General features: G+C 39.3%; 1 protein-coding gene across 5 annotated transcripts in view; it reads left to right on the forward strand.

Moving 5' to 3' along the window:
- The window catches only part of PHACTR2 (phosphatase and actin regulator 2), a 134,735-nt gene that overhangs the window by 81,810 nt on the left and 26,238 nt on the right, over nt 1-26,687 (forward strand). For 4 of the 5 annotated variants that reach the window (XM_053973655.1, XM_053973652.1, XM_053973654.1 and 1 more), the window contains exons 2-5: nt 4,066-4,233; nt 10,427-10,507; nt 13,302-13,460; nt 23,450-23,683. In XM_053973655.1, coding sequence (XP_053829630.1) covers nt 4,066-4,233; nt 10,427-10,507; nt 13,302-13,460; nt 23,450-23,683 — 642 coding nt within the window. The remainder of the gene's footprint in view (nt 1-4,065; nt 4,234-10,426; nt 10,508-13,301; nt 13,461-23,449; nt 23,684-26,687) is intronic. The other variant, XM_053973656.1, reaches the window with a different exon arrangement.

The following is a 26,687-nucleotide window of genomic DNA, read 5'->3' on the forward strand; positions in this document are numbered from 1 at the left end:
GCTGGCTTTTCTTTTTCACTGCCAAGAGAAAAAATATACAGAAGTAAAAAATACAGAACATCTAATACTATAAATATAGTCCTCTTTTCTTTTGATCATGAATTTCTTTAAGTCAAAGTTTTTAAAAAATGGTCTTGCTGCCTTCCAATCACAAGGCCTGGAACCAGCAGAAACACACTGTTTAGTTCACAATAATTTATATTAGATTTGCTTGAAATTATCTGGTGGGTGGCTCTTCTGTTGGATTTTGCTCTTATAAAGTTAGTTGTAAGTTCTTATCTGAAGAAAGCATTAGCATGTGCCAGTGCTGACGTCTTAGTGTTGAAGTGTACCATGCCCTGGGAAAACTGTGATGATTTCACACACCTGCCTAAGCCACAGAGCATCTCTGGAGATCATTCACAGCAGTAAAATGTTTCCTCAGCAGCTACAGAGATCAGCACTGCTTATTGCAAGTAGCCTTCCTGCGATAAGGCATGTTCAGTCATCTCTAAGCATTTGTAGGAAAGTCAGGGTCATCCACAGACTGATCTAATTTTCTCTGGCTGCCCACAAGCTTGAGGAGAGGCTGTCCTTTTTGTACATTTCATCTGATTGATGGCCCATGTGGCACGATTTGGCTTTGCGCTGTCTCCGCTAGCCTTGTTGTTGGCCTTTTGCAGCAAGATCTCCTCATCGTGTGACATTGACGTGCAGGATTCATCCTCACTTCTTGTCCTTCTTGTGCACCCAGCTGATCCTGCAGCTGGAAAATCTTCCCCTAGTGCAAAGGACTGGAATATGGTCGTGTAAACTATGCAGATACTATAGCCAGATGTCCTAGTGTCAAACTTCTTAATGTTTATTGAAGGCAATGAAATGACTCACTGGATTTTTGAAGAAGGCAGGGCTTCAAGGCACTATGTATACAAATAAAAGAGTAACACAAGTCAGCAAGCTCCTCTAAACCTCAGAAAGCTAAGATGTTTCTTTACCCCTCAGTGAATATGTATAATGTTTGTAACGATCAGTAGAAGATAGGTAAGGAAAAACACACCACTTTATTCTTAAGTAGTACATGACCTATAAAGCAAATAGTGTGCATCGGAAGCGTCAGTTTCCTGTGGAGTGTTTCAGACAAGAGGAGTAATAACTTTTGTAAAGATCTTTCCATAAATGCTCTGAAATGTCCTTGCTGAAATTGTTTTTTCTAAATTGTTTTTTTCTAAATAGTTTATTGATAAAATGTGCTAGCTTGTGAATATATATGTATACACATAATATATGGGCTTTTGAATATAAATAAGTTCTTTTTTTCTAGACATATTACTTTATCTTAGATTATTTCTGAAGTTGGTCAGTAATATCTGGCTATGCTTATTCCTTCTTTTCAAATATATATTTCAAATGAGGGAATTGGTACAAGGTCCATGGATTACTAAAGTCCCAATTTTGAACACTTTTTGAACTCACTAGATAAAGCAACTCCTTGCCTTTTATTGTCAGAAGGAATTCATGTTAACATCTGTTTTCAAAAGTTTCAGTCTTCCTGAACAGAATTATTTTCCATGAATTTCATGTATTTGCTCAGTTTGAAGCTGACAGATTTCTGCAACTAGGATGAATATGATTATTTTGGAGTTACCCGTTTTCAGCAGAGGGCAGAACAGGGACCAATGCAAATCTGTATTTCTCTGTGGGGAGCTATTGGAGCCCTAACTCTCCTCCATTTCTGCTCCTAGGCACAGGGCAAAAAAATCTAGATGAGGTTTTTGTGAAAGTGGTCTTCTGCAATAGGCTATACTCCGTGACTCAGGAGCATTTGAAAAGATCAGCATTCTAGTGCTTATAAGACCATGCTGTCTGTCAGCAGGATGCAGGCTCTTCACACCAGTAGCACAGCCTTTCTGAGCCACTGGAGAGAAGAGCATGGTTTTTGTCCTGCTGCCTCAAGGGTGGGTAGCTTCTCACTCCAGTGAGCTGGTATCTCACTGCTTGTGCCAGTGAGATATTGCCTGGCTCCTGTCCCAGGACAGAACTCTACAGCCAACAGATCCTCATCTCTTTTCTTAATGATTTCACTTCTGAGTATTTGGATTTACTAGTGCTGATTTCACAGAGAAACTGTGTATTTCCACATCCTGTAGCACCATGGGAATCTTGACTGGGAGGGACTCAGGAGGTTACTTGGAGCAGGACTGTTCCTGACAGTAGGTGAGATCAGCCCAGAAGGAGCTTTGCCTGGCTGAGCCTTCACGTCCTCCCAAGACCTGTTCCAGTGCTGCAATACCCAACTCCCAGTGGTTGTTTTCCTTACCTCTAACCTGGCTTTTCCTGGCTGCAGACTGTGGCCCTCATCCCTTCTTAGGTCAGCTGGAATTGCAAAGATAAATTCTGCTCTCTTGTCTTCGTACATACACTCCAAATAACTGTAATTCTCCCTTAGATCCACAGTTTCCAGCAGAGGCTTCTGCATTCCATAGGGGACTGCAGTCCATAGGCAATGCCTGTCAGCTCTGAACAAAAGTGCAGTCCCTAATTTCAGGCAAGGCACCCCTGCAGGGCTCCTTGTGCTGCTCTGTGCCTCTCTGCAGAGCTGCTCACTGCCTTTGGTGATCTTCTCATCCCTCACCTCTCACCTGGCTTCTCAGGGATAGCTGTGTCATTTTAAGGCAGTCTCATTTTAAATCTCTCTAAGGTTCACCTTGTTCTCCAGGGCACACAGGTGAAGAAGTTTATCACTAGTTTTAACTTCATAGACTTTGAAGTTATACAATGAATCTTTCTTGTCAGTACTTTATTTCAAAACCTTGGAAATAAAGTTTCTTGGACTCTGTTTGCATTACATCAGCTTTCTCACAGAAAAGATTTTTTTTCTTTTTTTTAGCATCCTGGATCAATCTAAAGCCTAGGACAAATATAGGACTCATTGCATGTCATTTGTCTAAGAAACAGAATAATAAGATTGCACCATGATATTATGTGGCTGAATATGTATCTTTTTAGCAGCTAGGTCACAGGACCAGGATTCAGGAAGCTATTTGGCAAACATAAAATTAAGTGCTTAACAATTATGTGCCTTATATTTTCCATTTGTCAAATGGGGGCATTGATATTTCTTTCTTTGAATAGCATTTCTGATTTAATGATCTATGATTATCATTACTACTGTTCAGAGTGGCATCAACTCTATTCCAAACTGGTTATAATTAGAATGTTTAGATGAATGAAAGCAATTACAGAGCCTATAGGCCACAAACAGCCCATGATTAATTTTGTGTCTCTAAGTAATGGCAGTTGCTTCATTGCTCATAGGAGTAAAATTCTGTACATTGGAAGTATTTGCAGGACTACAAATGGAAAGCTTTAAGAAACCTTATTCTTAAATAGAAATAAATAATTGTAGATTTCTCAGAGTAGTTTATTTTAACTGTATGCTGCAGCATGTTGTGGGATGAGTCTTAATTGGTTCACGAAACTCAAAGTTTGCTAAATATTGGCTTTCTTATAATTCAATATGTTTTTGCAGACAGAAATCCTTTAAGTTTTGGCTCCAGTTCAAAAGCTTATTGTTAAATAAGCTTTGTTAGTAAGAAGCCTGACTCATGGCAGGCTGTACTGGGAAGGACTGATTACCAGGGATATCAAACAAACCTGTTGCCATTCCACTGCCAGAACAATTATCTTTAGAGTTTGTTTAAGAAAGGATTAATTTTACCCAAAAGAAACAGTTTATGTTTTCACATTGCAAGGGTTTTGTTTTCTATGTGGTGATACGCTAGTTATTCAACTTCACCATGGTTTGGGAAAAACTCACCCAAAGAGATGTTGGAAGAAATTCTCCTGTAGTGATAGAAAACCACCGGACTGTGCAAATACGCCAGATGAGCATCACAAGATGCAAGTTCTGGACAGCTGCAGTTGCGATGCTGAGAAGCACTGAAGCCCAGGGTTGCCTTCTGGAGCAGGAAAAATCCATGCTGATGCACACACAGCCTGTTGCAGTCTGGTAGTGGAGGAGTTTAGCTGTTGGGTACTATTTCATTTTTCATCCTTAAGTTATTTTTATTTCTTTTCTTTATACAGTTGATGGTTTGGACAAGGCTTCAATTGCTAACTCAGATGGACCAGCCCCAGGATCCCAAACTCCCCCCTTCAAGAGGAAGGGCAAACTCTCCAACATTGGCAAAATCTTTAAACCTTGGAAATGGCGGAAGAAGAAGACCAGTGACAAATTCAGAGAAACATCAGCAGGTATGTCTGTGGTCCTTTGGTGGCAAACAGTAGAAAACTGTGATGGTTTTGCAGGGTAATATTTGAAAAGCTCTTTGAACTTGTTAGATGGCAAGGATTATTTAGGCATGGTATTTGACATACAGAAAAACAGTTTGATCCTTGGCAAGGAAAAACCGAACCTTGTTCAGCTTCTGTCTTAAACCTATCCCCTAAAATACACAGCTGATTTGTTTGCTATACATATCCTCAAATATATTGGAAAATCTCTCTGTCCTCCTGGTAGTCAGTGACTTGAATTATCAAACAAACCTTGCCTTCATGGGGACAGAAGTTTGGGGGAGAAGCAGATGTTGCCATGGCCTGCAGAAGAATGAGGATCAGCTCTGCAGCCCCTGCCTTCATAGAGGCTGCTCTACCCCTTCACTTCCCCACTGACAAGGCTGGAGGATGGTCTGAAATCAAATGCTGTGATTGAATTATATTCTGTCTGAAAAAGTGGGATATTAAAGGCTGGGATTTAGTTAGCCAAACATAGTTGTTTGGAGCCACCTGAGATGCTCTGGGGTGTTCTGACTGCTCTCCCAAAAGGTTTGATATCATATTTGTCATCCCTGTGCAAACAGCTCCAAAACCCTGGGGCATCTGAGGTGGCTGTATACATCCATGTTTAGAAAACTGAATACCACCCTGCATATATGTGTGTGTGTGTGTGTCTTTTTGTCACTGCTCTAGCCAAACTTTCTCTGCAAAAATCCCAAACTTCCGGTTTGGGATTCAAACATTTGATGTTGTGGTTTCCTAAACTTGAGTTTAATTAGAGTCCCGTGAGCTTCTGTGAGCTCTTTAGACTAATTGCCACAGTGCAAGCCCTCTGTCTACTGTCTTCCAAGGCTGTAGGCAATAAAACCAACACTAGTTTCCTAAAGTGTTTTCAGGAGGCATCCCTGAATACTTAGAAGTACACTGCTTGACATTTTAAACCCAGCCCTTACATAGCAACCCCTGACAGTTACAGCAAGGAGCTCTATGGTTTGACAGTGAAACTTCTAAAACAAACTTTTTTACACAAAAAGGAAAAAGAAGCCATTTTCTCTGGTGTCTTAATCACTCCAGATGCCAGCTGAAGTTTTGAGCAGATTTCTGAGCTCTTCAAATCCTTCTTTCTCTCCTTTTTCCTTTTTTTTTAAATTTTTCCACATACCCTGCAACAAACCCCCCCACAATTTCTTGTGCTACTGCAATAAAAATAAAAAATCCCCTCAGTCTGATATCTCCTTCATCGCTTCCTGTTTCCTTCAGCTTTCCCAGTACTTTTATTGTATTTCTAAAGCAAAGTTATTTCTGGTTAATGACTCTTGAATGTTCTGCAGCTTCTCCTGGACAGGTATGTGATTTTATATGCAGCGAGTTCTTTAGAGTAATGATCATTCATAAGCTGTATATGAAGAGATTCCCTAAACTTTCACAACCTATTAGCATGTGTTAAACTGTTACACCATTAAATAATAATGGATGTATCATTTTTAAAAAAACAAATATCTAGTAAGTTCATGTTAAAGATAGCGTTTCTTATGTTGTACTGTCTTCCGAGGGCCTGAATCCAGGCTTGCAAGCATGATGCATCAATTCTTATAATGCCACAGCAAAGCATGTGTTCATATTTCTTTTACAAAAGCAGGAAATGAAGCACAAAGAAATTACGGTCAACATTTTCAAAAGTGCCTCCTTAGATACTCAGTCTACTTAATTTACTGGCCTTGTTCATGATGTTGTGGTCCCTCAAGACACTGATTTGCTTTTGAACTGTGCATGGGATCACATATGTTTGTGTATGTGCTTCATGTGAGGCTGGAACTAGAATTGAGAAGTAGTTTGAATTGCATTCATCCTGCCTTAGATGGTAATTTCAGAGATGAATAAAAATAGTATTCCCTGTATTTCTTGAGGAAATAGACCCAGGACCAATGAAGACTGAGAAGACACATTGACGAGGCAAGCTGCCCCTTGCTGCTTGCTTAGTGACACGGCAGAAGAAACTTGCTTATCTAACTTGAGAAGGAAATGGGAAGACGTCCATTCAAAATTAAAATCCTACAGGATATCCTCTTCCTCACACTACTCAATCAGAGGTGTATTTTCATTACCAAGTGGGGGCTGTGTGCCTGCCTCTTACATGCAGGAAGCCCATTTCCTGGCCTGGGATCATGGGAGAGTGCATGATGATCCTCATTTATTGCCAGTTCTCTTAACAGGGCTTCAGCGTGGTAAATCCACATGCAGCTGGAAAAGGGGTTTCTTCTAAGACAGAATGTGGGCTATTGGAAGGAACTCTCATTACTTTCTCTGGGTTTTCAATAGGCTTTATGAAATAGGTTCTTGCTGTAGTCTTGCCAGGACATGTACCGTGGAGCACTTTTTGACTTAAGAGCAACTGGAAGATGTCTGTAAAAAGCAAATACCACAAGCATCAAAAAAGGAGTGATGTTTAGATGTTAGATGTTAATATCTGTGCCAATGTGGGAATGATGGTTGGAATTTTTCACTTTAGCAATGTGTTTTCCATGCTCTGTCTCAGACAGTCTGTTCTTTGGGCACTGGCTGTATGCTTTTTGCCTAGAGGGCTTTCAAAATAAAGGAAAAACAAACATAAATGCCATCATCTCAAGGGTTTCTCTCCTCTGCAATGTTTTGCTGCAAAGGAAGACAGCAGTTTGTGTCTTGGCACAAAGTAGATGCCACTTCAAAGCTTCACTGCAAAAGTATATACAGAGAGAGATCAGAAGGCAATTTTAGTTCTTACTAGGTCAGAAAAAAATTAATAATCAGAATTCTCTCAAGCTTCTCTTAGAAGAACAAAACTAAGTACTGGAGAATATACAGAATCTCACAGCACTCTTCGAGTCAAAGAATGGGTTTTAAGAGTGCCTGAGATTTGCAGCTGCTGACCACCACTAAGCAGTCTTTTTTGTGGAGATGAAGAAGGGGAGAGAGAGAGAGAGAGAAGCTGCTTTTTGAGGTAAACTGTTCCCATTATTAGTGTTACTATTATTTGTATTGGGCAAAACAGGAAATATTTGTGAAGAGGAGTAAGATTTACTGGAGTAAATGAGGGCTGCATACAATACAATAAATTCACATCTTTTCTGATGGTTACACCTGAAGTCAGGGTAAGTTCTGCTGCTGACTGCAGCAGGGGAAGGATTTTTACCTGGGATTTTCTGATTCTTCTGGATCATGAGACTGGAGACTGCCTGCCTGCCTCACCTCAGCCTTCTTCAGTAGGCAAGGACTCATAACCAGTTACCTTCACAGTCAGGACTGATCTCTTTGTAAAAAATCTCAATACGTACTTGTACACAGATGGAGAAATTGTTCTTTATATTTTATTACTGCTTAAAATTAGAAACAGTATGTTGGTCTTCATGTTGAAATTTTATATTTTTTGCCACCTTTATATATATACATATATATATCTACATATTATATATATGACAGACATGTTGAGATGTATATATTAATGTAGATAGATATATACATTCTTATATGCACATATTGCAGAAAATATTTGTGCTGATAGCATCCGCTGCTCACTTAGCCTAATTGCACAGAGTTTTAAGAGTTTCAAACCAGTCTGCTGAGCTAATTACTTCTGACTACTGTTATGTTTCAGTAAGCACTCCTAAAATGATAGAGTTACAAAGTCAAGGATTCAGAAGTCAGGAAATGTTTGAATGATGGTGCTGGGTGACAGGATGGTACAAAATGCTTGACTGTGTAAATGTGAAATATAGTGCATAATCTAAAATAAACCAAATATATTGCATAATCAGCAGTAAACCATAAATTATGATGATGAGTCCACACTGACTAAATAACGCCCAATATAAGTTCCTAAGTTGACAGGCTACTCATTCCTCTTATGGAAAGGGACATATTTTTGCCACTTTGATTCAAATTAAGATTCTGCCTTTTTCTTTGTAGGAACTGAAATTATGGTAGTAGTAATGAACACTAGCTTGATTTTTATATTCTTTCCATGGGGCAAATAATATTTAAAATAAATTAGCTTTCCAAGCTGAATTAATTGAGCTTAATCCGTTTAAATAAAACCACCAATCATGGCTAGCATTTTAGAAGATGGACGACTGGGACTTAAGCTTCTTATCTGTTCACAAATTTTCTAATATGTAAAATGGAGATAGTTATGTCTCAGGGTTGTTATGAAACCTGTGTAATTTATGAAATGCTTTGAGTTTTTTTTAGTTGGAGTGTAAGGGGTTCATGCCTTTTAATGACAATTGGCATTTCCCATGATAATTAATTCAATACAGTTGTTAATTCAATGTTGTAGAACTGAAAAAAAAATCGTCCTGAAAACTAGAGAGAGACATTGATGGGGGAAGGTCTGATCCAATGTTCTTAACTTGATGGAAAAAGCATTGTTGTTTTCAGGTGGCATTGAATTGTCCCACAGATATGTAAGAGATCATCTCATTTCACTGTCCCCAAGAAAAGAGATGTAAAAAGAAAGCAGAGAGGAAAACATAGTGGGAATTAAATAATATTTGTAATGCTGAAATAATAATAAAATAATATTTATAGAGTGCCAGCAACAAAACAAGTATAAAGTGGATGTGTAAGGTGTTCATCCTTCAGGGCTTTGTGAAAGGAGATTTCACCCTGCTTGTGAATGCACCTGCTCTCTAGAAAAACCAAGACACTCCATCCATGCCTGCCCACATAGTCCTCTGTCTTCATAACCCCGCATCTCTTTAAAAACAGTCTTTGTGGGACTGCTCCCCTATATGAAAAACTCTTTGCAAGCCCAGGATGTGTTCCTGTGCCAATATGTGTGACAAGGCACATGCTTTAAAAAATACATGGGAGAAACTGGAAGAGCTTGTGAGTAATTTGGGTGTGGGATCCAAGGCAATATAACTTGATTAGAGTTCAGGCTACCACACTCTCCCCAAGGAGGCTGGCTGGTATTGAGAGTCTGCAGCCACACTCATGGGCTCCTTTATGCTGTCAAATGTGACTTGAATGCTGCAGAGAGGTCTGACCTTTAATGGACAGATCCCTCGAAGTACCTGAGTATATAGACACAGATTTAATGCCAGCTTATGTGTTCTTGAGCCAGTAATGCTTGCATTTGTGAGCTCTTGATCTCACAGGCATGAGTAGCTGGAGCTGGACTGGTTAAAATGTTTACTACCTCCATCTCTTCTGCCAGGAGTTGGTGCTCTTTTTGATGGGGAAATGCATCCTATGTTGAGGAGTTGCCGAATCGCTGCACTTTGCAGTGTGAGAAATAAACCTGGTACTGTAACTTCGGGAAGCACAGAATCTGAGGGACTTTTCAGAAGAGCGTGTAATGATAAAACGAGGGGAAATGGCTTTAAACTGGAAGAGGGTGCATTTAGATAGATGTTAAGAAGAAATTCTTTACTTTGAGGGAGGTAAGGCACTGAACAAGTGGTGCAGAGTTGTTGTGGATGTCCCATTGCTGTAGGCATTCAAGACCAGGTTGGATGGGTCTTTAAGCAACCTGGGTTAGTGGATGGTGTCCCTGCCCATGGCAGAGGCGTTGGAATGAGATAGTTTAAATTCCCTTCCAGCTGAAACCCAAATTCTGTCATTCTGTTCAACCATCCCCTTCTCTGATGGAGAAGGAGAATGGGAAGCTGTAGGAATTGATGTCTTCAGGCACCTGAGGTCCGCCAGTCTGTCTGTGTCAGCAGAAAGGTGTTTTGCTAGGCATGAAGGGAAGCTTTCTCCAAAGAGTCAAACTGCCTTTCTCCATGCCTTCACAGGAGCCTGTCACTTCACTGTATGGCTGAGTCACTCCAGCTGGGCTGACATGAGTGAGATTAAACACTGCACGAGGTATTATCACTCTGCATACAGCAATTAGACTGACCCTAGAGAGTGTTTGAATTGGTTGATGAGACAAATAGCCCTATCCCATAGCATTAATAGGATGAAGTCCAGCACAGCTGAAGCTTCACCACATGCCCTCAGCTTGAGGTCCAAATGTCACATGGATTTTGATGTATGTATGCAAACAGAATCCAAGAAAACCCAGACCACTTCTTCTGCAGAACCAGAGGAAACAAGAATTCTCTTTCTATAAAATAAAAATACTTATCTTTTTTTCACGATCATCAGCAGTATGAGAATAAATCTATTCTTAACTGTGCTTTTTCTTTAGTGTTGGAAAGGAAGATTTCGACAAGACAAAGCAGAGAGGAGCTGATAAGAAGGGGAGTGCTGAAGGAAATGCCCGAGCAAGGTGATAACGCATTAACTAGAATTTAGCTACTAAGCGCTAAACATGTATGATAAAGCCACTGTTTTATTGTTTCCATGTAGTATAAATAGGTATGAGGAGACCAACTGAGAAGTGTGAGAGGTCATTTGGGCCAGCTGACAACTGAAATTAAGGGATTTGTGCTCTGTAACTTCTTCTGCCATAGGTGCCCCAGCTGGTCATGTCCTGAAGTATTTTAATGCTCACTGTAAATAATGTGACTTCTGTGGCTCCTGCTTATAGTTTGCCAGAATTTTTTCTAATTAGTGATAAATCTATTTTTGAGTCAAGGTCTGCTGTCTAAAGCCACTAGAGTATAAAATGAATTTTTTTGGCTGTAAAATTAGGGGCTTTGGAACCCAGAAAAATCAATATAATGCATTTCAGGTATCAAAAAGTATCAGTGCTGGGATCTTATGGATCCCACCGCTATCACACAGGCCACAATCACAAATGGCACCAGCATAAAACAGTGGGCAAGAAATCACTTGTTTCAAAATGCTCTAAGGTTTAGTAACTGGCATTAGCCAGAATTTACCTTTTGAAAGGCATGATTAAGCCAAGGTAAATGCTTCTATGCTACATCCAATTATGTTTCTAGTGGTATTCTCTCTAATATTCTTCTATAAATATAGATCAAATAAAAGTCAAGTGAGTCAAATAATTTTCTGTAGCTTAAAATTACAGCATTTGTCATTTTATAAAGGAGTCTAAGAGCTCCACATTTTCCAAAAATAATTTTCTCCTAGAAATTGTATTTTTCTGTGTGATCTGAAGAATCAGTAGAGTATCAGTGTGTATGGGTTGTATCATACCCATAGATATTTAGAAGTAAAGGATCTGTTTGTTGATGTCTGACATCCCTTTTCTATACAGGGTTTGGCTAATTATCAGACTATGACATTCAGCATAGCTGGCTTCTGCACTTGTCTCTGCTACTGTCGTTGTCTTAAAACAAGACTTTTAAACTCTCCATACCTCAGTTTGTCCATCTGTGGATTTGTTGTGGGTTTTGCCATGTGCTTTACTGGGGACCTGTGTGACCTTGTCCTTTCAAGGTTGTGAATTGTATTTACAGTTGGGACAGTTAATGAAATATGATAACTTCTCAGGTTGGTTACAGTCTGAACATAAACACTGTCATTTGTGATAAAAGTATGAATACTTTGGTCATCAGTGTCCTTGACCCTCTCTTCCATTCTTAAAGGGAATGGGACTTTGGGTTCCTTACAGAGATTGAGCAAAGTGAGAAAATGATATAAATATGAACCATTTTCTTTTCTTTCTCTCATATCAATCTGGTCTGTGTTATCTTCATCACATTGTGCTTCATGTTTGATGAAAATCATAATTTTTAAGGACATTTTGAAAGAATATGGGGTCTGAAGGTGCTAAAAATAGAGAGGTAGGAAAGGCAGTTAAGGAATGTGAAGGTAGTTAGAAGGAATGACTATGGGGATGAAAGCTAAAAGAAGAAATTACATGGAGACTTGAAATGTGAGAGGTAAGAAATGTGAAGAAGTGACAGTGTTTCACAAGGAGTGATGAAGAATGAAGTGGAAAGTGGCAAGTGCCACATGGAGGCAGGAGGTGTTTGCAGAAGCAAGACGTGAATAAGAAGTGGCAGTGGCACATGTGGAGGCGGAGAGGAGAGAGTGGATTTAAGAAACCCTGGAAGAGAGAAGCTGAAGAAACTGAATGTTGCAGTTAAGGTAAGAGCAAGTGTCAGCTGTAGTAATTTAGGCAAAGTTAGGAAGGTAGAACTAATTTTTCACAAATCAAGTTGATCTTAGTGTGCGGAAGGTAATGAAACAATCACCTGAGTGGGAGCACCCAAGGTGGTAGGACAGAGGCTGCATAATTGTGTCGAAACAGGGGAAATGCCAAACATCCAGGTCTGATAACACACAGCAGGGAAGAGAAGTGGAATTGCCAGAGTTAGTGAAGAATCAATGGGTGAAATCAGAAGAGATGCCATGTAGATCTGCTTACTTTTTGGATTGACAGCAAGAGAATCCTGCAGAAAGAAATTACCAGAGAAGAAAATCAGCAGCAACTTTAAAGTTCATGGAAGAGAGAAAGCTGTAAGCCAGCAAGAATAGCACTTTTCAGTTAATATAGAGACAAATAGGGACATAAGTTTTTTCCAGAATCAGAAAAACTCTGAAGCTCTGGGTAAGTGACTAAAGTATCATCAGAGTTGAGAAAGAATTTGACTTGCAGAATTTAATTATGATATGACATGTGATACAGGAAGACTTCACCTTGGTTTTTTAAGACTGAATGATGTCTTTATGGCATATTTTTATTAAGTAAATGGGCACATATATTCTGAGAACTTCTGTCAGAATTCCTGGCTCATTTACATGCTGGGAGCGCACCACAGTAGTTCTGCAACTCTGCTCCCCCATTCTCAATTTTTGGAACATGCGGGAACATGTTACAGCTTTGTTATGGTCCATGCACACATTTCTTTGCTGTGTAAACTAAGATGCAGGGATAAGAGAACAGGATGCTCATGAGCAGACATGAAGAAGTAAACCAGCATGGACTTCCAAGCCTACTACTGCAGAGGTGTCTACCCAAAGAACATGAAAGCCTATAGAGTTTCTTTACAGAATTACTTTCCAGAGCAGATCTACAGCCTGATGTTTCAAATTTCAGTAAGTCTTTCTGCTTTTCTTCCACAGAAGCTTGAAAGCCAGAGAGGTGCTGTGTGTTGTAAGCAGGTGCTAAGTAGTTAAACTAGGCAGTAACTTCTTAATTTTTATTTCAGATGGTGATGTAACAGTAAATTTTGAAACTTCAAATGGACACACTGTAGCCATTGGTGAAGAAACTATACAGGAAGAAAATGTGGTAAAAGCCAGTGGAAATAATGGCACTTCATCAGAGAAAGCATCAGCATCAGAAGGAAAAAAAGAAGATCAGAAAGGTAAATTAATATATTCTTCACAGATTGTTTTTTGCCTACTTTAAATATTAACATGTTCTTCTACTAGCACCTATACATGCTGTGAGTTCTGTCCTGCCACAAGGATGCCAGCAGAACCTGGTGAGAAGATAAGACTTGTGAAACATCAGTATTCCGTCACTGGTAGGCATGCCTTTTCCTGTGCATGTGGTAAGGTAATAAAGAGAAGCATGATCTGAACATCACAGTGCATGCAGGGCGGTTCAGTTTCTAAATTCACTGTGAGCCTTGCCTTGTAGCCATGGCCAAGCTTTGGTGTCAGGTTTTCCTCTTATGAAAGAACACACTGAGTACATATGCATCACCTTGCAGCATCACTGTAGAAGTGGCTCGTGGGTTGAATGTTCAAAAGTGTTTAAGTCACTTGAAAACCATCTATAATTTTGAAAGTAAGTTCAGCAACTCATTCCAATAGGTTTTCATGGAATCTTAAACACTTGCAGTCCAGCACTTCACAAACATTCAATGGCCTGTGTCACTACTGCAAACAGAAACTAGGCCATTTATGGAAAATAAAACCCCACTTTATAGGGTTTTCTATAGATGAATTTTAGTAAATACTGGTAAATATTTAGCAGTCCCAGTGTCCATCTTAATTTTGCTACCTTTGCTCAGATCTACCTGAGTTTGACTCATAAAGGAAATATGATTAGTAGGAATCACAGGATTTGAACCAATTTTATTTTCTTTCTCTACCATCTTGAATAATGCACCACTTCTTTCCCCTGTCTAAAAGTGTTCTTAAATAGTATTTCATGTATTGGATTTTCCTAGCAGAAAGAGCAAAGATACAAAAGATCAAGACCTTCATGGCTGGCTGAAGCCATGAAGGCAGGATAGAGCAGCCTTTCCAATGTCTTCTATTAAACTCTACCTAGTGATGAATGATTCTCTGGAGGTTGAGAGGGTCAGTTCAGCTAACACAAAAATTTGAATTCTTCTCAGAGCTACGTAAATCACTCGCCTATTTAAAAAGTGGATAGATGTCCAAGGAGAATCTTATGAGATTTCTAGTACTTCCTGTCTCCCAACAAGGCAGAAATACAAGATTAGCCTTTGTCATGACATTTAAATACATCTATCTTTTGGTGCCAACTAGAACCAGATGTGTATTGGGTCAGGGGAAAAGAGTTATAAAAGCCATGGAAAACTCCTTCAAAATGGTTCAGTTTAACTTTGGGGTTAGATCAGACCACTTATTATTTTGTGCATCACTAAATACAGTGTTTTGGAACTGTCAGTACTTGGAAGTTTTCCTAAGGTACAGTTTATTATTTTAGAAATACACATTTCTAACCATGTTGAAATCCCCTCTAGATGACTTTGCAGAACATAGAACTTCAGTGAAGCAGGAGAGGTTCAATATCTGTTTCAACATCTTATTAGACTCTGCACTCTCTATATATTGTTTTGACCTTATGGGGATAAATTAAAAATGATTGCTGTACAGGAGTAGACTCAGAACAAAAGAAAGTATAGCTATCACTCCAGTCCCTCTCAGAAAATTAAGAATATATGGAGGAAGGAGAAGGAAAAAAAATTAGCAAAACTGGTATTCTAGGCTTCCCTTAATCTCAATATGAGCATCCAGAAGATGCAAACCCCTAAAGTATACTTTCCTCTTGCACCTAAACATGAAGTTCTCCTATGAGTTAACATCTTGAATCCCCTGAAACAAAAAGAAATAGATTTATTGCAGAGAATACTCTCCCCACAAAAAGTGTTAAGGATCAATTCCATGCATCACAAAGTGTTACACTGTGTAAACCCAGTACAAGCCATCCCACAGTCCTTGTGAATACACTTTAGTTATTCTTTATGTATAGCACACTAAGCAAGAAGGTGAGCCAGACTGCTGAACTCAGTGGAAGAGTAAGGCCCACAGCATCTCACCCAACAGATTAATCCTGGATGATTTTTTAATGGCAGATGCAGTAGGTTTGCATTACACCCACACCCAGTGGCAGAGCAAGGAATCCACAGCTGCAGAGTGGAGGTTTGCTAATGCTCACAGAGCATCAAAATCAGAGCTGAAGCAGGAATACTCAGCTCACTGTCTTCTGCTAAGACCAGAAAATGTGCTGGTGCTTAGATAACAACCCTTCATCATGAGAACTGAGATAGGTGGATTGAACACTAGCTGACAGTCAGGAGTGATAGCTGCAGGAAGTTCATCTTTAGTGAGGCTGTTGTGAGGCTTCTAAAGTCATGAACTCTTAGGTGTAAATCTGGAAGGAAGATGTATACACCTGCCACATTTGTAAGACCCAAAGACAGAATTAATTCATGCTGCTTAGTAGCATGGTGTGCTGCATTTCCAGCTCCCACTGAATCAAAGTTTGCCAAAAAATGCATCTCAGCCCCATGAAGTTAAAATGCTCTTAAGAAATGATGGTGGTCTTTATTTGCCCTCTTGTTCAACTGGGTCTTGAAAATGTCCTTCTCGTATAAATGTGATGACTGCAGGAGTCAGAAGCTTAAAAAGAGCACATGGTACAAGCACATTGAGATAGTATGGTGAGAGCTGGCAGCAACAGGTTGTAGAATGTGGAATATATTAGGAGTTAAAACGAGTTAAAGGAGGTAAGTTTTTTCAGCATGCATTACGGAAATACAGTATCCCCAGGGCAAACAATAGGCTCAGCCATGCATATAAAAATTAGTAAAGCAGAAGCAAGTGAAGAAGACAGCCCCTGAAAGCTGTTCCCCTAGCTGCCAGGCAGTTCCATAAGCTGTGTACCCATCTGCTGCCTATCAGCTCACAGGTGCCTTTTATATGTGGTGAAAAATTCTCTTGAGCAATTTAGTAGTATAACTGTTACTCTTAGTAGTAATGATGACAGTCATACAAGCAGGGTGTTTAAAAGAAAATTTCTCCTTTCTGGCAGGATGATAAGAAACAAGTGACAGTTTAACATAAAGCAGGTAATTGATGGATAAAGCCTTGCTGTTGAAAAATCAGATAAATCTTTTTCTGAGATCATTTATTCATGTTGTGCTTGCACTGGGTTGACTTCTGAATACTTTTGTTTTGACCAAGGAGAGTCACTAGCATCTTTTGCAGAAAATAAAGAGCTAAACTATAGCTATTTTATCTGTGAGCCTTGCAAGGGATACAGAGCAGCAAGTGGACATGCAGCAATGTCAAAGAACACCCTGAAATCTCCTGCTGTGCCTGGACTCCTGAGCCATTGCACCGGTCTGCAGGATCCCCAGCAGTGCCCAGAGCTCCACGTTCCAAGTGGGGTGTGAGCATTCCAAAGGGGATCCAAGGAGTTTCTCTGCCTCCTGCCCCCTTTAGCAGTGTTGGACAAGATCAAAAGCCACATGAGTAGAATAGGTGTCAAAATTGTCACTGTTTGCCTCCCTGGATATCAGGACACAGCGTGGTGATGTAGCATGCATGCTGCACATGGTAAAGCCTCCAGGTGCTGTGTCAGAGACAATTTTCTCCTTTCTACCCTCCCAAGATGTCTCTGGAACACGGGAGAACCCCTTATTTGTATCTGAGTTCAGTTTGTAAACTTCGGTCTCACTAATTTTTGTCAAAGCAAGATAAATCTTTTAATAATTCTTGCAGATGGTTCCAGATTTCATAGTTAGCTTGGGCTTGAAGTGAAAGGCTCGATAACCATCAGCAAGATACTGCCTGGAAAAAGCAGTAAGAAGTTCTGTTTTGCATACCATCAGTCAGGTGTGTTAGGTGCTGCTTTGATAAATAATTGCATTGCAGAAAGCCAGAGCTCTGTTACAGGTGCTGTGGGTGATATGGGACATAAGCTTCTGGAATGTTCCTGGGCCATTTATAGGAGATTGATCTTCTCAGGTTTCCTCATGTCTGAAGTAAACATGAGTAAAGGAAACAGTTTTTAGTCCTGTTTCCAAATGAATTGTTGTACATATTTTTTCCCCAAGAGGCTAAATCTCATATGAGAGCTGGAAAAGGTTCCAGGCATTGTATGTTGGGTTTAGGGGTTCATTCCTCTATATTTTGTCTGCTCTGCTTAAATCTGCCATTAAATTTAATCTTCTCTTTTTCATATGTGTAACCAAAGAAAAGAAGGTTGGAGGCACAAACTCTGGTCTTACGACCATGCAGAGTTGTTCTCTAATGCTTTAGTTTGTCTGCCAAGGAATGTTCTTCAAAGTCTAATTTTCTAAGTTCCTTTTCTCAGAGATCTTTTCTTTATCTCCCCAAAGAAGAACAAAACCTGTTTGAATATAAGGTAGTCACCCTCATCTTCCAGGGTCTCAGACAAGAGCCTGCTTTGTCTCAGAAGATTAAACCTGCAAACCAGTCACTGTGAGAAACTAGGCAGACTTTCATTCCTCTTGTGTGCCTAGCTGGCTTCCTACACTCCTGAGCTCTGTAGATCATTGATATGAGCAGCATACATAAAAGGTTGTGGGCTTTTTTGCCTGACTCCCTAAGAATCTCTCACTCCAGCTGAGTTATTTGCTGGCTAAAACCAGTTCTTCTAAGAATAGTATATCTTCAATTAATCACCTGAACTATGTAAATGAGGCTGAATCCAAGTATTCTTAAAAGGAAAGCTACTCTAGATAAAGCTGTGTTTGGCCAGAGCCTGTCTGCTAAGTCAGCAGGGCTGGCTCATGCTGGTAGAGTGACAAGGGAAGGAGGCACAGGCTTTCACTCACAAAAACTGAGTGCCTGAAGAAAGCTCCTGACTTGTAAAGCTGGCTTGTTTGTTTCAGTTTTTTTCTTCTATAGGAAAGATATCCTAATGTGGCTCCAGAATTAAGATAGTGTACATTATTTTTATGAACTAACTATTCAATTATTTGAGTGTATATATTTACAGAATGTGTAAGAGAATGTAGAAGTCCACATGCCTTCCACCTTCCAAGATTCTCACAGATCAGCTGACAGTAAATGTATCTTAGGCATTCTCTTTTTTTTAGCATTTACTTCTTACACAAAGATTGAGCAGTTAAAAATGTAAAATGATAGTCAGGGTTTTTTTACCTTTTTTATCTTTAAACTAATACCTGAAAGTGGTTGCTTTAGGTGAGACGTTACACCTGTCTCTTTCTCCCATCTCCTATTTTCTACACTGTCTCTGTTATAAGGCCTCTTGCACTTAGTGCTGTTGAAATTACGGAGCCAGTAAGATCTAGAAGTCTGCAGATGTGCAGATCTGCTTATCCATGTTCAAGAAAGATGAATTCAAAACTGCAGAGAGAGCTGCAAACAGCATTGTGAGACAGCTGTCCTAGTTCAGTGTAGCAAAACAGAGCCCGAGAGAGCCTGAGTGCATTAGATGAATGTTTCATGTTGGTAAACAGCCAGGAGAGAGCATGGCTAAAAGACAATGCTGGCACAGGTAGAAAGGAATAAAGAGTGGCTTGAAATACAGTTAGAGTGGAAATTAAAGGAAGCTTTCTAACAATTAGAATGGGTCTTTTCTTGAACAGAATTTTATTAGCAATAGCAGGAACAAAAATGGAGCTGGTTAAATATGAAGTTTATGAAAGGATTTGTCTGAGTTGACCACCTGCAACAGCACAATCAATGAGTCCAAAAAACTGACAAAAGACACCTTGTCTTGTCCTATGTCCCATGTTCCTGACTGACAGCTTCCTGGATTTTGATTAATCAAAACACAGCTCTCTGTGTAGTCTGGAAATGAAACTCATGATCTGCAAAACTCTTACAGAGTTTCATTGTGCAGGGAGTCATCCTGCAGAAGACAGCAAACATACATTATTTCCAACTTTCATTTTACATAGTGTTTCTCCAATGTATGTGTTCATCCTCCAGGAAGAGGGTGCTTTGCAGTTGATGGAGATCATACACTTGTGCTGCAGCACTGCTGCTTTTCTGTAAGGTAGCTCCATGACAAGGAGCCATGTAAGGTGCTCAAGCTCTACAAACAAAAATACTAGTGCTGTAGGACAAAATCCTTGGGTAGAAAAGCTCCGGCCTTCTGTTCCTTAGAAATTCACAGAAGTAAGGAAAAAATTGCTGTATTTTACAGCTTCTCCTCTGAAAGTATGCCCAGCATTTTCATATGTTCATTTGGTCCAGAATTTGCAAAAGGTCCCACTTCTAGTTTGCAAAATAAGTAATCTGATTTTCTAGTGCATGTGGCACACTGGCATCTCTCTGAAAGTCTTTCAGATTTGATGAGTCCCCACAAGAGCTGTTGTATACTGAGTAGTTTGTAAATCTGACCATCATTTAGGTGTTTACATGAGAACATAGCTTTGTTAAGAGTCTGGCCCCAATCACAATTTCTGGAAACAAGAAAATCTGGTTTGAAAGTGAAGTTTCTTGAAAATCTGGCCTTTGGAAAACTTATTCTAACATAAACATATCATCGATCCAAATGCCTAATGAGATATTAACATTTGCTTTCCTGTTAAAGAGGTAATTTATAAGCAAGTTGCTTTTACAGCAGATATTTCCATCAGGGCAGCAGTGGATAAAAGATATTCCTATTTGATGTGTTTTGGAGACCTTCTGTTAAAAGGTCAGTTCTTGATGAACAGATGTCTAAATTAAGAAAAACAACAGCAATAAAATTGTATTGCAGCTGGTACTGAGGTACCTGGGGGATTGGTTTGAACAAATAGATGGGTCTGAACTGATTCAGATGCCTCCTTGTTTTGGCAAAAGAAAGAGCAGGCATGAGGACCAAGGGGCCATGTTCAAGCAGAATCATGTTAGGAAGGTACAATTACAACATAATTGTATCTGTAGCCATTTACAGACATCAGACCATCTCTGTCACTGTTCAAGATCAAGCCCCTGTTGCAGTTATTAGTTATTTGTATTACTACAGTGTTACTGTATGTACCAGACATTTATTATAGCATCTTACATAAATGCAGAAAACCACAAGAATTTTCCAATGGACTTGCAGTAAAAGAAAGGACATTATGATTAGGCACTGGAAAACAAGAGGACACCAGACCAGGAAAAAAAGCACAATAATGGCAGTCTAAATATTGTCAGCTTTGGCACCACAGCAGAGGGGAGTTTAAGGGAGGACAGTCACAAAGCCTGAGGGTCAGCAGAGGAAAAGCAATAAAAAGCATCTGCTTCAAACTTGGCTTGTCACTGTCAAAAGCTGATCTAATGGACTGGTCAGGTAGGAACTGGAAATCTGTCTCAAGTAAATGGGAAACTGTACCATGGGCAAAATCAGACTGACAATGAGATAAAAAAATTTAGCTTACAAAGGTAAAAGCAACAAAGCCAATAAGATGCCAGGAGGAACAATATGGTCAAAGACAATAACCTTCACCACAGATTTCCTCCTGGCTGTAAGAAGGAGGTTTGCTGGTAATCAAGAGGCACTCAAGACTGGATGAGAGGTGTAAGTATCTGAGCAAGTAGGATGCAGCTATGCAGGAGTCTGCCAGTCTTTGGAATGAGGTATATAACACTATTAAAAAAACTGTCTTGGACAAAGATAGTGTTTTAGTAATGGCAAGGCATTTTTGGTAAAATAAATGCTATATAAATTGCCAGTTTTAATCACAGTTGAAGTCTGCAAGCAAGAACTTTGTTGTGAATGAACTGTTGCAGTTTTGGTTTTCATTTATAGTTTTTAGTTATTTGTCTAAAGAAAAATTGAAAATTATAGGTTGTCAGTAGGATGTGTTTATTTGCAACTAAATAAAGCTTTAGCTTTATATTTTATTTTGTACCTTTTTTCCTGATTCAGAAGATAAATTCTGATATACATTATTTAATCAGTTATATAGTTTAGTGTAGATTGACTGTATTCTTTTAGAATATGGTGAATGCTGTATTACTTTTTCTAGGTTATCATTCTTTTTTTAACATTTTCTCTACTAATGACCTGAAACAAAATGCAGTAATGATATATAAGTAAACAAGTTTTAAATTCTTTCTGACTAGTAAATAAAATTTTTAGCCTCATGGATCTTTAGTTAATACATATAGTAAAAGAAAGAATTGTTTACACTTATAATTATTTCTGATCATCATGTCCTTCAGGATATTCAAAATACAAAATCATATCTTCTCTTGCCATGTTTGTTATTAATGGACTTCAAATTTTAAAATGTCCTGCTTTTTCAGAATTGTATCACCATTTCAACTTTGAATGAAGGTAGGTAGAATTTCACAAGGAGACCCTTTTGCTGTGAAAGAGGAGATCAAAATGTAACAAATAAGCATGTTTCTTTCTCCATCTGAAGTCTTTCTTTGGCAAACAAAGAGATGGTGCAACAATCTGTGCTAAAAAAATTTGAAAGTTGTAAAAGGTTTCTATGAAATGGTTCTTTCAAAGCTTTAGCAAATGCATATTAGTATATAATAGGCTGGAAATAAAGGAGGAAGACGCTGGACATTTCATTCCTTCAGTTCATGAAGACACATGTGCATGTTGCTTTTAATAACTGCAGGTGATGCATTAGGTTCATGTTAACAAGCCTTAAGGTAGAAGTTGGAAAGGCTTTGTTTCTGAAAGGAAGAATGTCTTTGTTGTCTAGCACATTATTTCCTTTTCATCTACTAATCTTAAAATTAAAATGTGTTGCTTATCTTTTGGGAATCTTTAACATGGGAAAGAAGAGAGATGAAAATGTCCATTTATTGTGTGTTAAGAGTGAGGCTCTAATAGGAACGTAATACAAGAAATGAAATGGTTTTCTCTTGAGTGATAGAAGAGACTGTTAAAAGTCTTAGCAGTATTTGCTTGTGTCCTTTCTTCCCCAGTCACAGTTTTCAGTAACATGCCAACAAAGCCTATATGATTCTGATGGAATGCTCTTGCTTCTATAATACCCCTTTCCAGAAAGGTTTGAGAAGGCTATCTTGAAACAAAATGGGCATAGAATTGGTTTAATTGAATAGATAAAGGTTCCCATCTGGGAACTTCAGCTCTTCCCACCTGGGAACACCAGGTTTTACAGCTGTAGTGATTATGTTGCAAAATTGTATGTTGACTGTAAATGCCTCACCTACATTAACATTACAGCTGGCATTAGGCATGCCCTTTTGAAATTAATTTCCTGGTCATCCCCACTTACCCATCTTTGGTTTGTAGGATGCAAACAAACCAGGGTTTTTTTGGATGAAACTAAGCCAAAAGATGCACTCAGGAACTTGTACACCCTCCACCACTAGTCATGCAATCTACAGAACTAGCCTGAAGAAAATCCAAAGTCAAGTCTCCTGAAATGCAGATTATGGATATTGGGTCCTCAGTGCTATCTCTTTCACTCTGCCGAGCCATTCCTATTGCACAGCCCAATGTAGATAAAGACCAAACTCCTGCTGACTAATGAGCTCTAGAGTCTAGAAAGTGCAGTTGTGTAACAGTACCCAAAGAACCTGCAGGAGGGGAGAGCATTTCCATGCCAAAAGATAACCTATGTTATTTAGCTTCATTTGTTTCTGATGAGTAAAAATACTCTTGAGGAAGTTACCCAAAATAAAACTGCTAAGAGCAAGCAGTGTGCAGTTCAGAAGAATGAGTTGCTTCAGGGGAAAATTAGGAAAATTTCTCCTGTGTAGCCATGTGCAAGCCTGTGGCTGGGAGAATGGCCCTGTTCACATTCAGGTTCACATGAATCTGAGTTTTACAGCTTGTTGATCTTTGGGTGGGTAAGGTTGAAAAGAAGCTGAGGAGATTTGTTAGAGAAGTAAATAGCATTCCCTCATTTCGTTTGAAGCCAGCACTCTAGTTTGGGATACTGAATGTAAAGGCTGATCCTCGGAAGTCTAGAAGAGATGAGTCTGAGAGAAGTTCCAGGTTAATATTTTCCAGGAGAAGATCCTGAATTGAGATGAACAGTAATTTTCCAATATTGCATTAAGAGGCAGAAGATGAAGTCTGTCCTGATTCCCAAGAGCTGAAGCAGCAGAAGTAGTCACTGTTGTGAGGTTTGCTGTTGAATCTACGTGGTGTATGTCTGTGTCAGTTGGCTTCTGTTCACTTTCTTATCCATAGAGAGCACTGGTCACTGCCCAGAAATACCGACATCCCATGCTGCACCACTACCTAAGCCTAAGCCTAAACCTAAAAAAGCTCCACTACCACCAAAAAATGCCATTGCCACTTCCACCGCCACCAGCCATAAGGGTAATGAAGCACCTCATGCTAAAAAAAAGGGAAAGGCTCCTGCTAAGCAGCCTCCTCTCCCGCCGCCCAAGCCAACAGGTGCCAGTGCAAATCGAGAAGCTGGTGAGTACTGCCCGTGCAGTGCAGTTGCGTGGGTGCATGTGCATGAGCTGCTTGGCTTGGTCTTATGGTGACTTGTGCCTTCGGACGTAGCAGTGTTACTGAGGAGCATGCCATGGATGTTTGTAGAGAGCTTCCTGCTGGGCTCTGGTTCTGCTGGCCACAAACACCTCAGACAACACACAGACCCCCTTGCTGTTGAATTAACCTATGTACAGCACCGAGCACATCCAAGACAGCACTGAATTCCTAGTTCAAGTGTGAAAGCTGGCAAAAAATTACCCAGAGAATCAGCTCAAGAATAAGCAGGGAAGAAGGTGACTTCTGAAACCAAGCACAAGTTACCCCTAAGTAAAACTAATTTGGTATTGCTGTAACTTTCTACTGGAAGTATCAACTATTCCAGTTAATTTGACAATATTACATGATCACAAAGATGTTAAGAATAAAACCATAAAGACATCTTAAAAGACTGTTGAATAGCTGTTGGTTTAGTTGACAAAAAAAAAAAAAAATTACAACCATTAGAAATGGCCAGGCTTCTCACAGGCACTGTGATTCTAAGTACATACTGGAAATGGAAAATATCAATCATCAGGCACATAGCACATGTATTTATCACCACACTATTACATCAAAATTCAGCAGTGATGCAAGATTAAAGATTATATGGATGGATGGATGCTCTTAAGGTACTGATTGTGAGTTTGAATGGTTGCAGTGTAGACAATGACCAAAACTAAAACATCCACACATAATTTGAACACAAGTAATATTGTGATGAACGGGCTCCATATATGGATTGGCAAACTTATACAAACTGTGTGTTTTCAATCTGTCTTTCAAAGCCCTCCAGTCCCTCCAGTTTTCTCTGCAAGTATTTCTCTTCACAGCTTGTACATTTTGGCACATTTTGTATTTGAAGCATACAGAAGAGGACTGTTTAAAAACATTGCAAGACTTCTAGAATTACAATAATAACTTTGCCATAAAATATCCATTAACTTGGTATTAACTGTCCCTACTACATCAGATGACTACAGAATAAACATTTTGAAAATCCAGAATTTGCTGTTTGTATTTCACATACAGCTGGAAAGCTCAGCCCTTCCTAGGTGAAGCAGCCTTGCACCAGCAGACCTTTCAGAAATAAAGCAATCCATCACATAAAGAACTGTTTATACCAGTGGTTGGTAACAAGCTGTCAGGTATCTGACTTTTTATACTAAAATACATTCAGGTTCCATATTTGTCTTCTATTAGGCTTACTGAAATGTCAGCCAGTGCTTGTAGACCATACAGATGTAAAATATATCCACATATATCCCTTATTCTACTGGTAATTTCTTCCAACATTAAAAATACATTGTGTTCATTCAAAGTGGGGTAGTACTTAATAAGTAGAGCTGTTTGGAGCAGTGTTAGTACAAGAGGTTTGTCAAATCTCCATAAAAGTGAATACATGATGCAGCCAGTGATCGAGTCTCATGAAAGAGGAGAGGAATATGAGTAACAGCTGAGCCATGGCTCTTCTGAGGGGAGCACAGCAGGTTTCCATACTGAAATAGTTGTACTGGAAGAATGGGACTTAAATGTAGGCATGGATGTATGCCAAAAGGCAAGCAACAGCCATTAATTTTTTCATTTAATCAGAATTCAAATCTTCTACTGAAAAAGAGGCATGACAGAAAATTGTCAGCCAGCCCAGTCAAAAACAGAGCAGCAACAGCACTTTTGACCCATGCGGACGCGAAGGAGGGTTTTCTGTGGGAGAAATCTTTTAAGTTTCTATATCTAATTGCAGGTTCTAATAATAATACAAGGATTTTTACAATGGAAACATGTTTTGACATTTTCCCAGCCAGAATTGTGTGGCCATATATTTGTACTATGCTGCAGTTCTTAAGTGCAAGCATGTAACTGGTTCTGTTGACCTCCAGCCTGCACTGAAGGGGATCAGAACCAGAGCCTTTTCTTTCTACCATCCACCTACACAGTAAGATTTCTGTTAAATAATATGCAGCTTGGAACCACCGTCTGTTTCTACTGTAATTATGAACTTCTGTTGATGCCGTTTTTCTGCTTAATTTTGTTTTGCATGTAAATGGAGTGATTTGTACCTGATGTGGGAAGATGAGTGCAGTATCAGTTGATTCAGGACAGTGCCCTTTACAGTCACCTGGGAGCACAAAGAGGAATAGGGATTTGCCTGAAGTTTCTATATTTTTTTTCAGATATACTGAAAGCTTCACAGCTCTCTAAATGTTTTTAAACTGTAACAGCTACAGAAGAGAACAGCAAAGTGTCTTTTGAATTAGTTTCCATCTCCTTTGAGAACAGTCTCACTGTGAAAACTGTTTTGATATCATGAACTTATTATGGCCAGTATATGCACTTTGATTCTCACCCAATTTGCTGGGGGGTTGTTTTTTATTTAAATGCTTATAAGTAAAGTAGGCCTTTCAGCAGATTTCTATTACAGCTTTCTGTTTTACTCAGTAAGCTTAGCCAGAAGGCTACTATGTAACTTTATAATCTTTCATTTGTTCTCTGGAAGTTAATGAATTTTTAGAATTACATCAGAAGTATTTGAGTTGAATGCATTTTAATGAAAAGGACTGAACCATTAGATGTCTGTAATTTTCATTACTTTTTACATGAAAGTCAGAAGTTTGAAGCTCCCATCTCAGGTGATGGGTGCGTTGACACAGCAATTGGAAATGTGGCTGGAATGCATATGGAAATGCAGGCTAGCTGAAATCTCTAGTGATATTCATTATACATATATGCTTCAGTATGGTGAGCATCACAAGATTAAACAGCCAGTTTGGCCAGCTTGTGCAGCTACTGTCAAAACCTTGTTTCACTACATTTTCAAGACTGCCCGAGTTGGTCACTGGTAAAATGAAGGCCTCCAGTACATACAGGAGGCCTTCAGTGCCTCCTCCCTTCTGAAGGTCATTTGTGCAGAGTGACAGCAGTGGCTTCTGCCTCTCTTTTGTGGAGG

This window comes from Vidua macroura, chromosome 3 (genome assembly GCF_024509145.1).
Source record: "Vidua macroura isolate BioBank_ID:100142 chromosome 3, ASM2450914v1, whole genome shotgun sequence".
Classification (NCBI taxonomy): domain Eukaryota; kingdom Metazoa; phylum Chordata; class Aves; order Passeriformes; family Viduidae; genus Vidua; species Vidua macroura.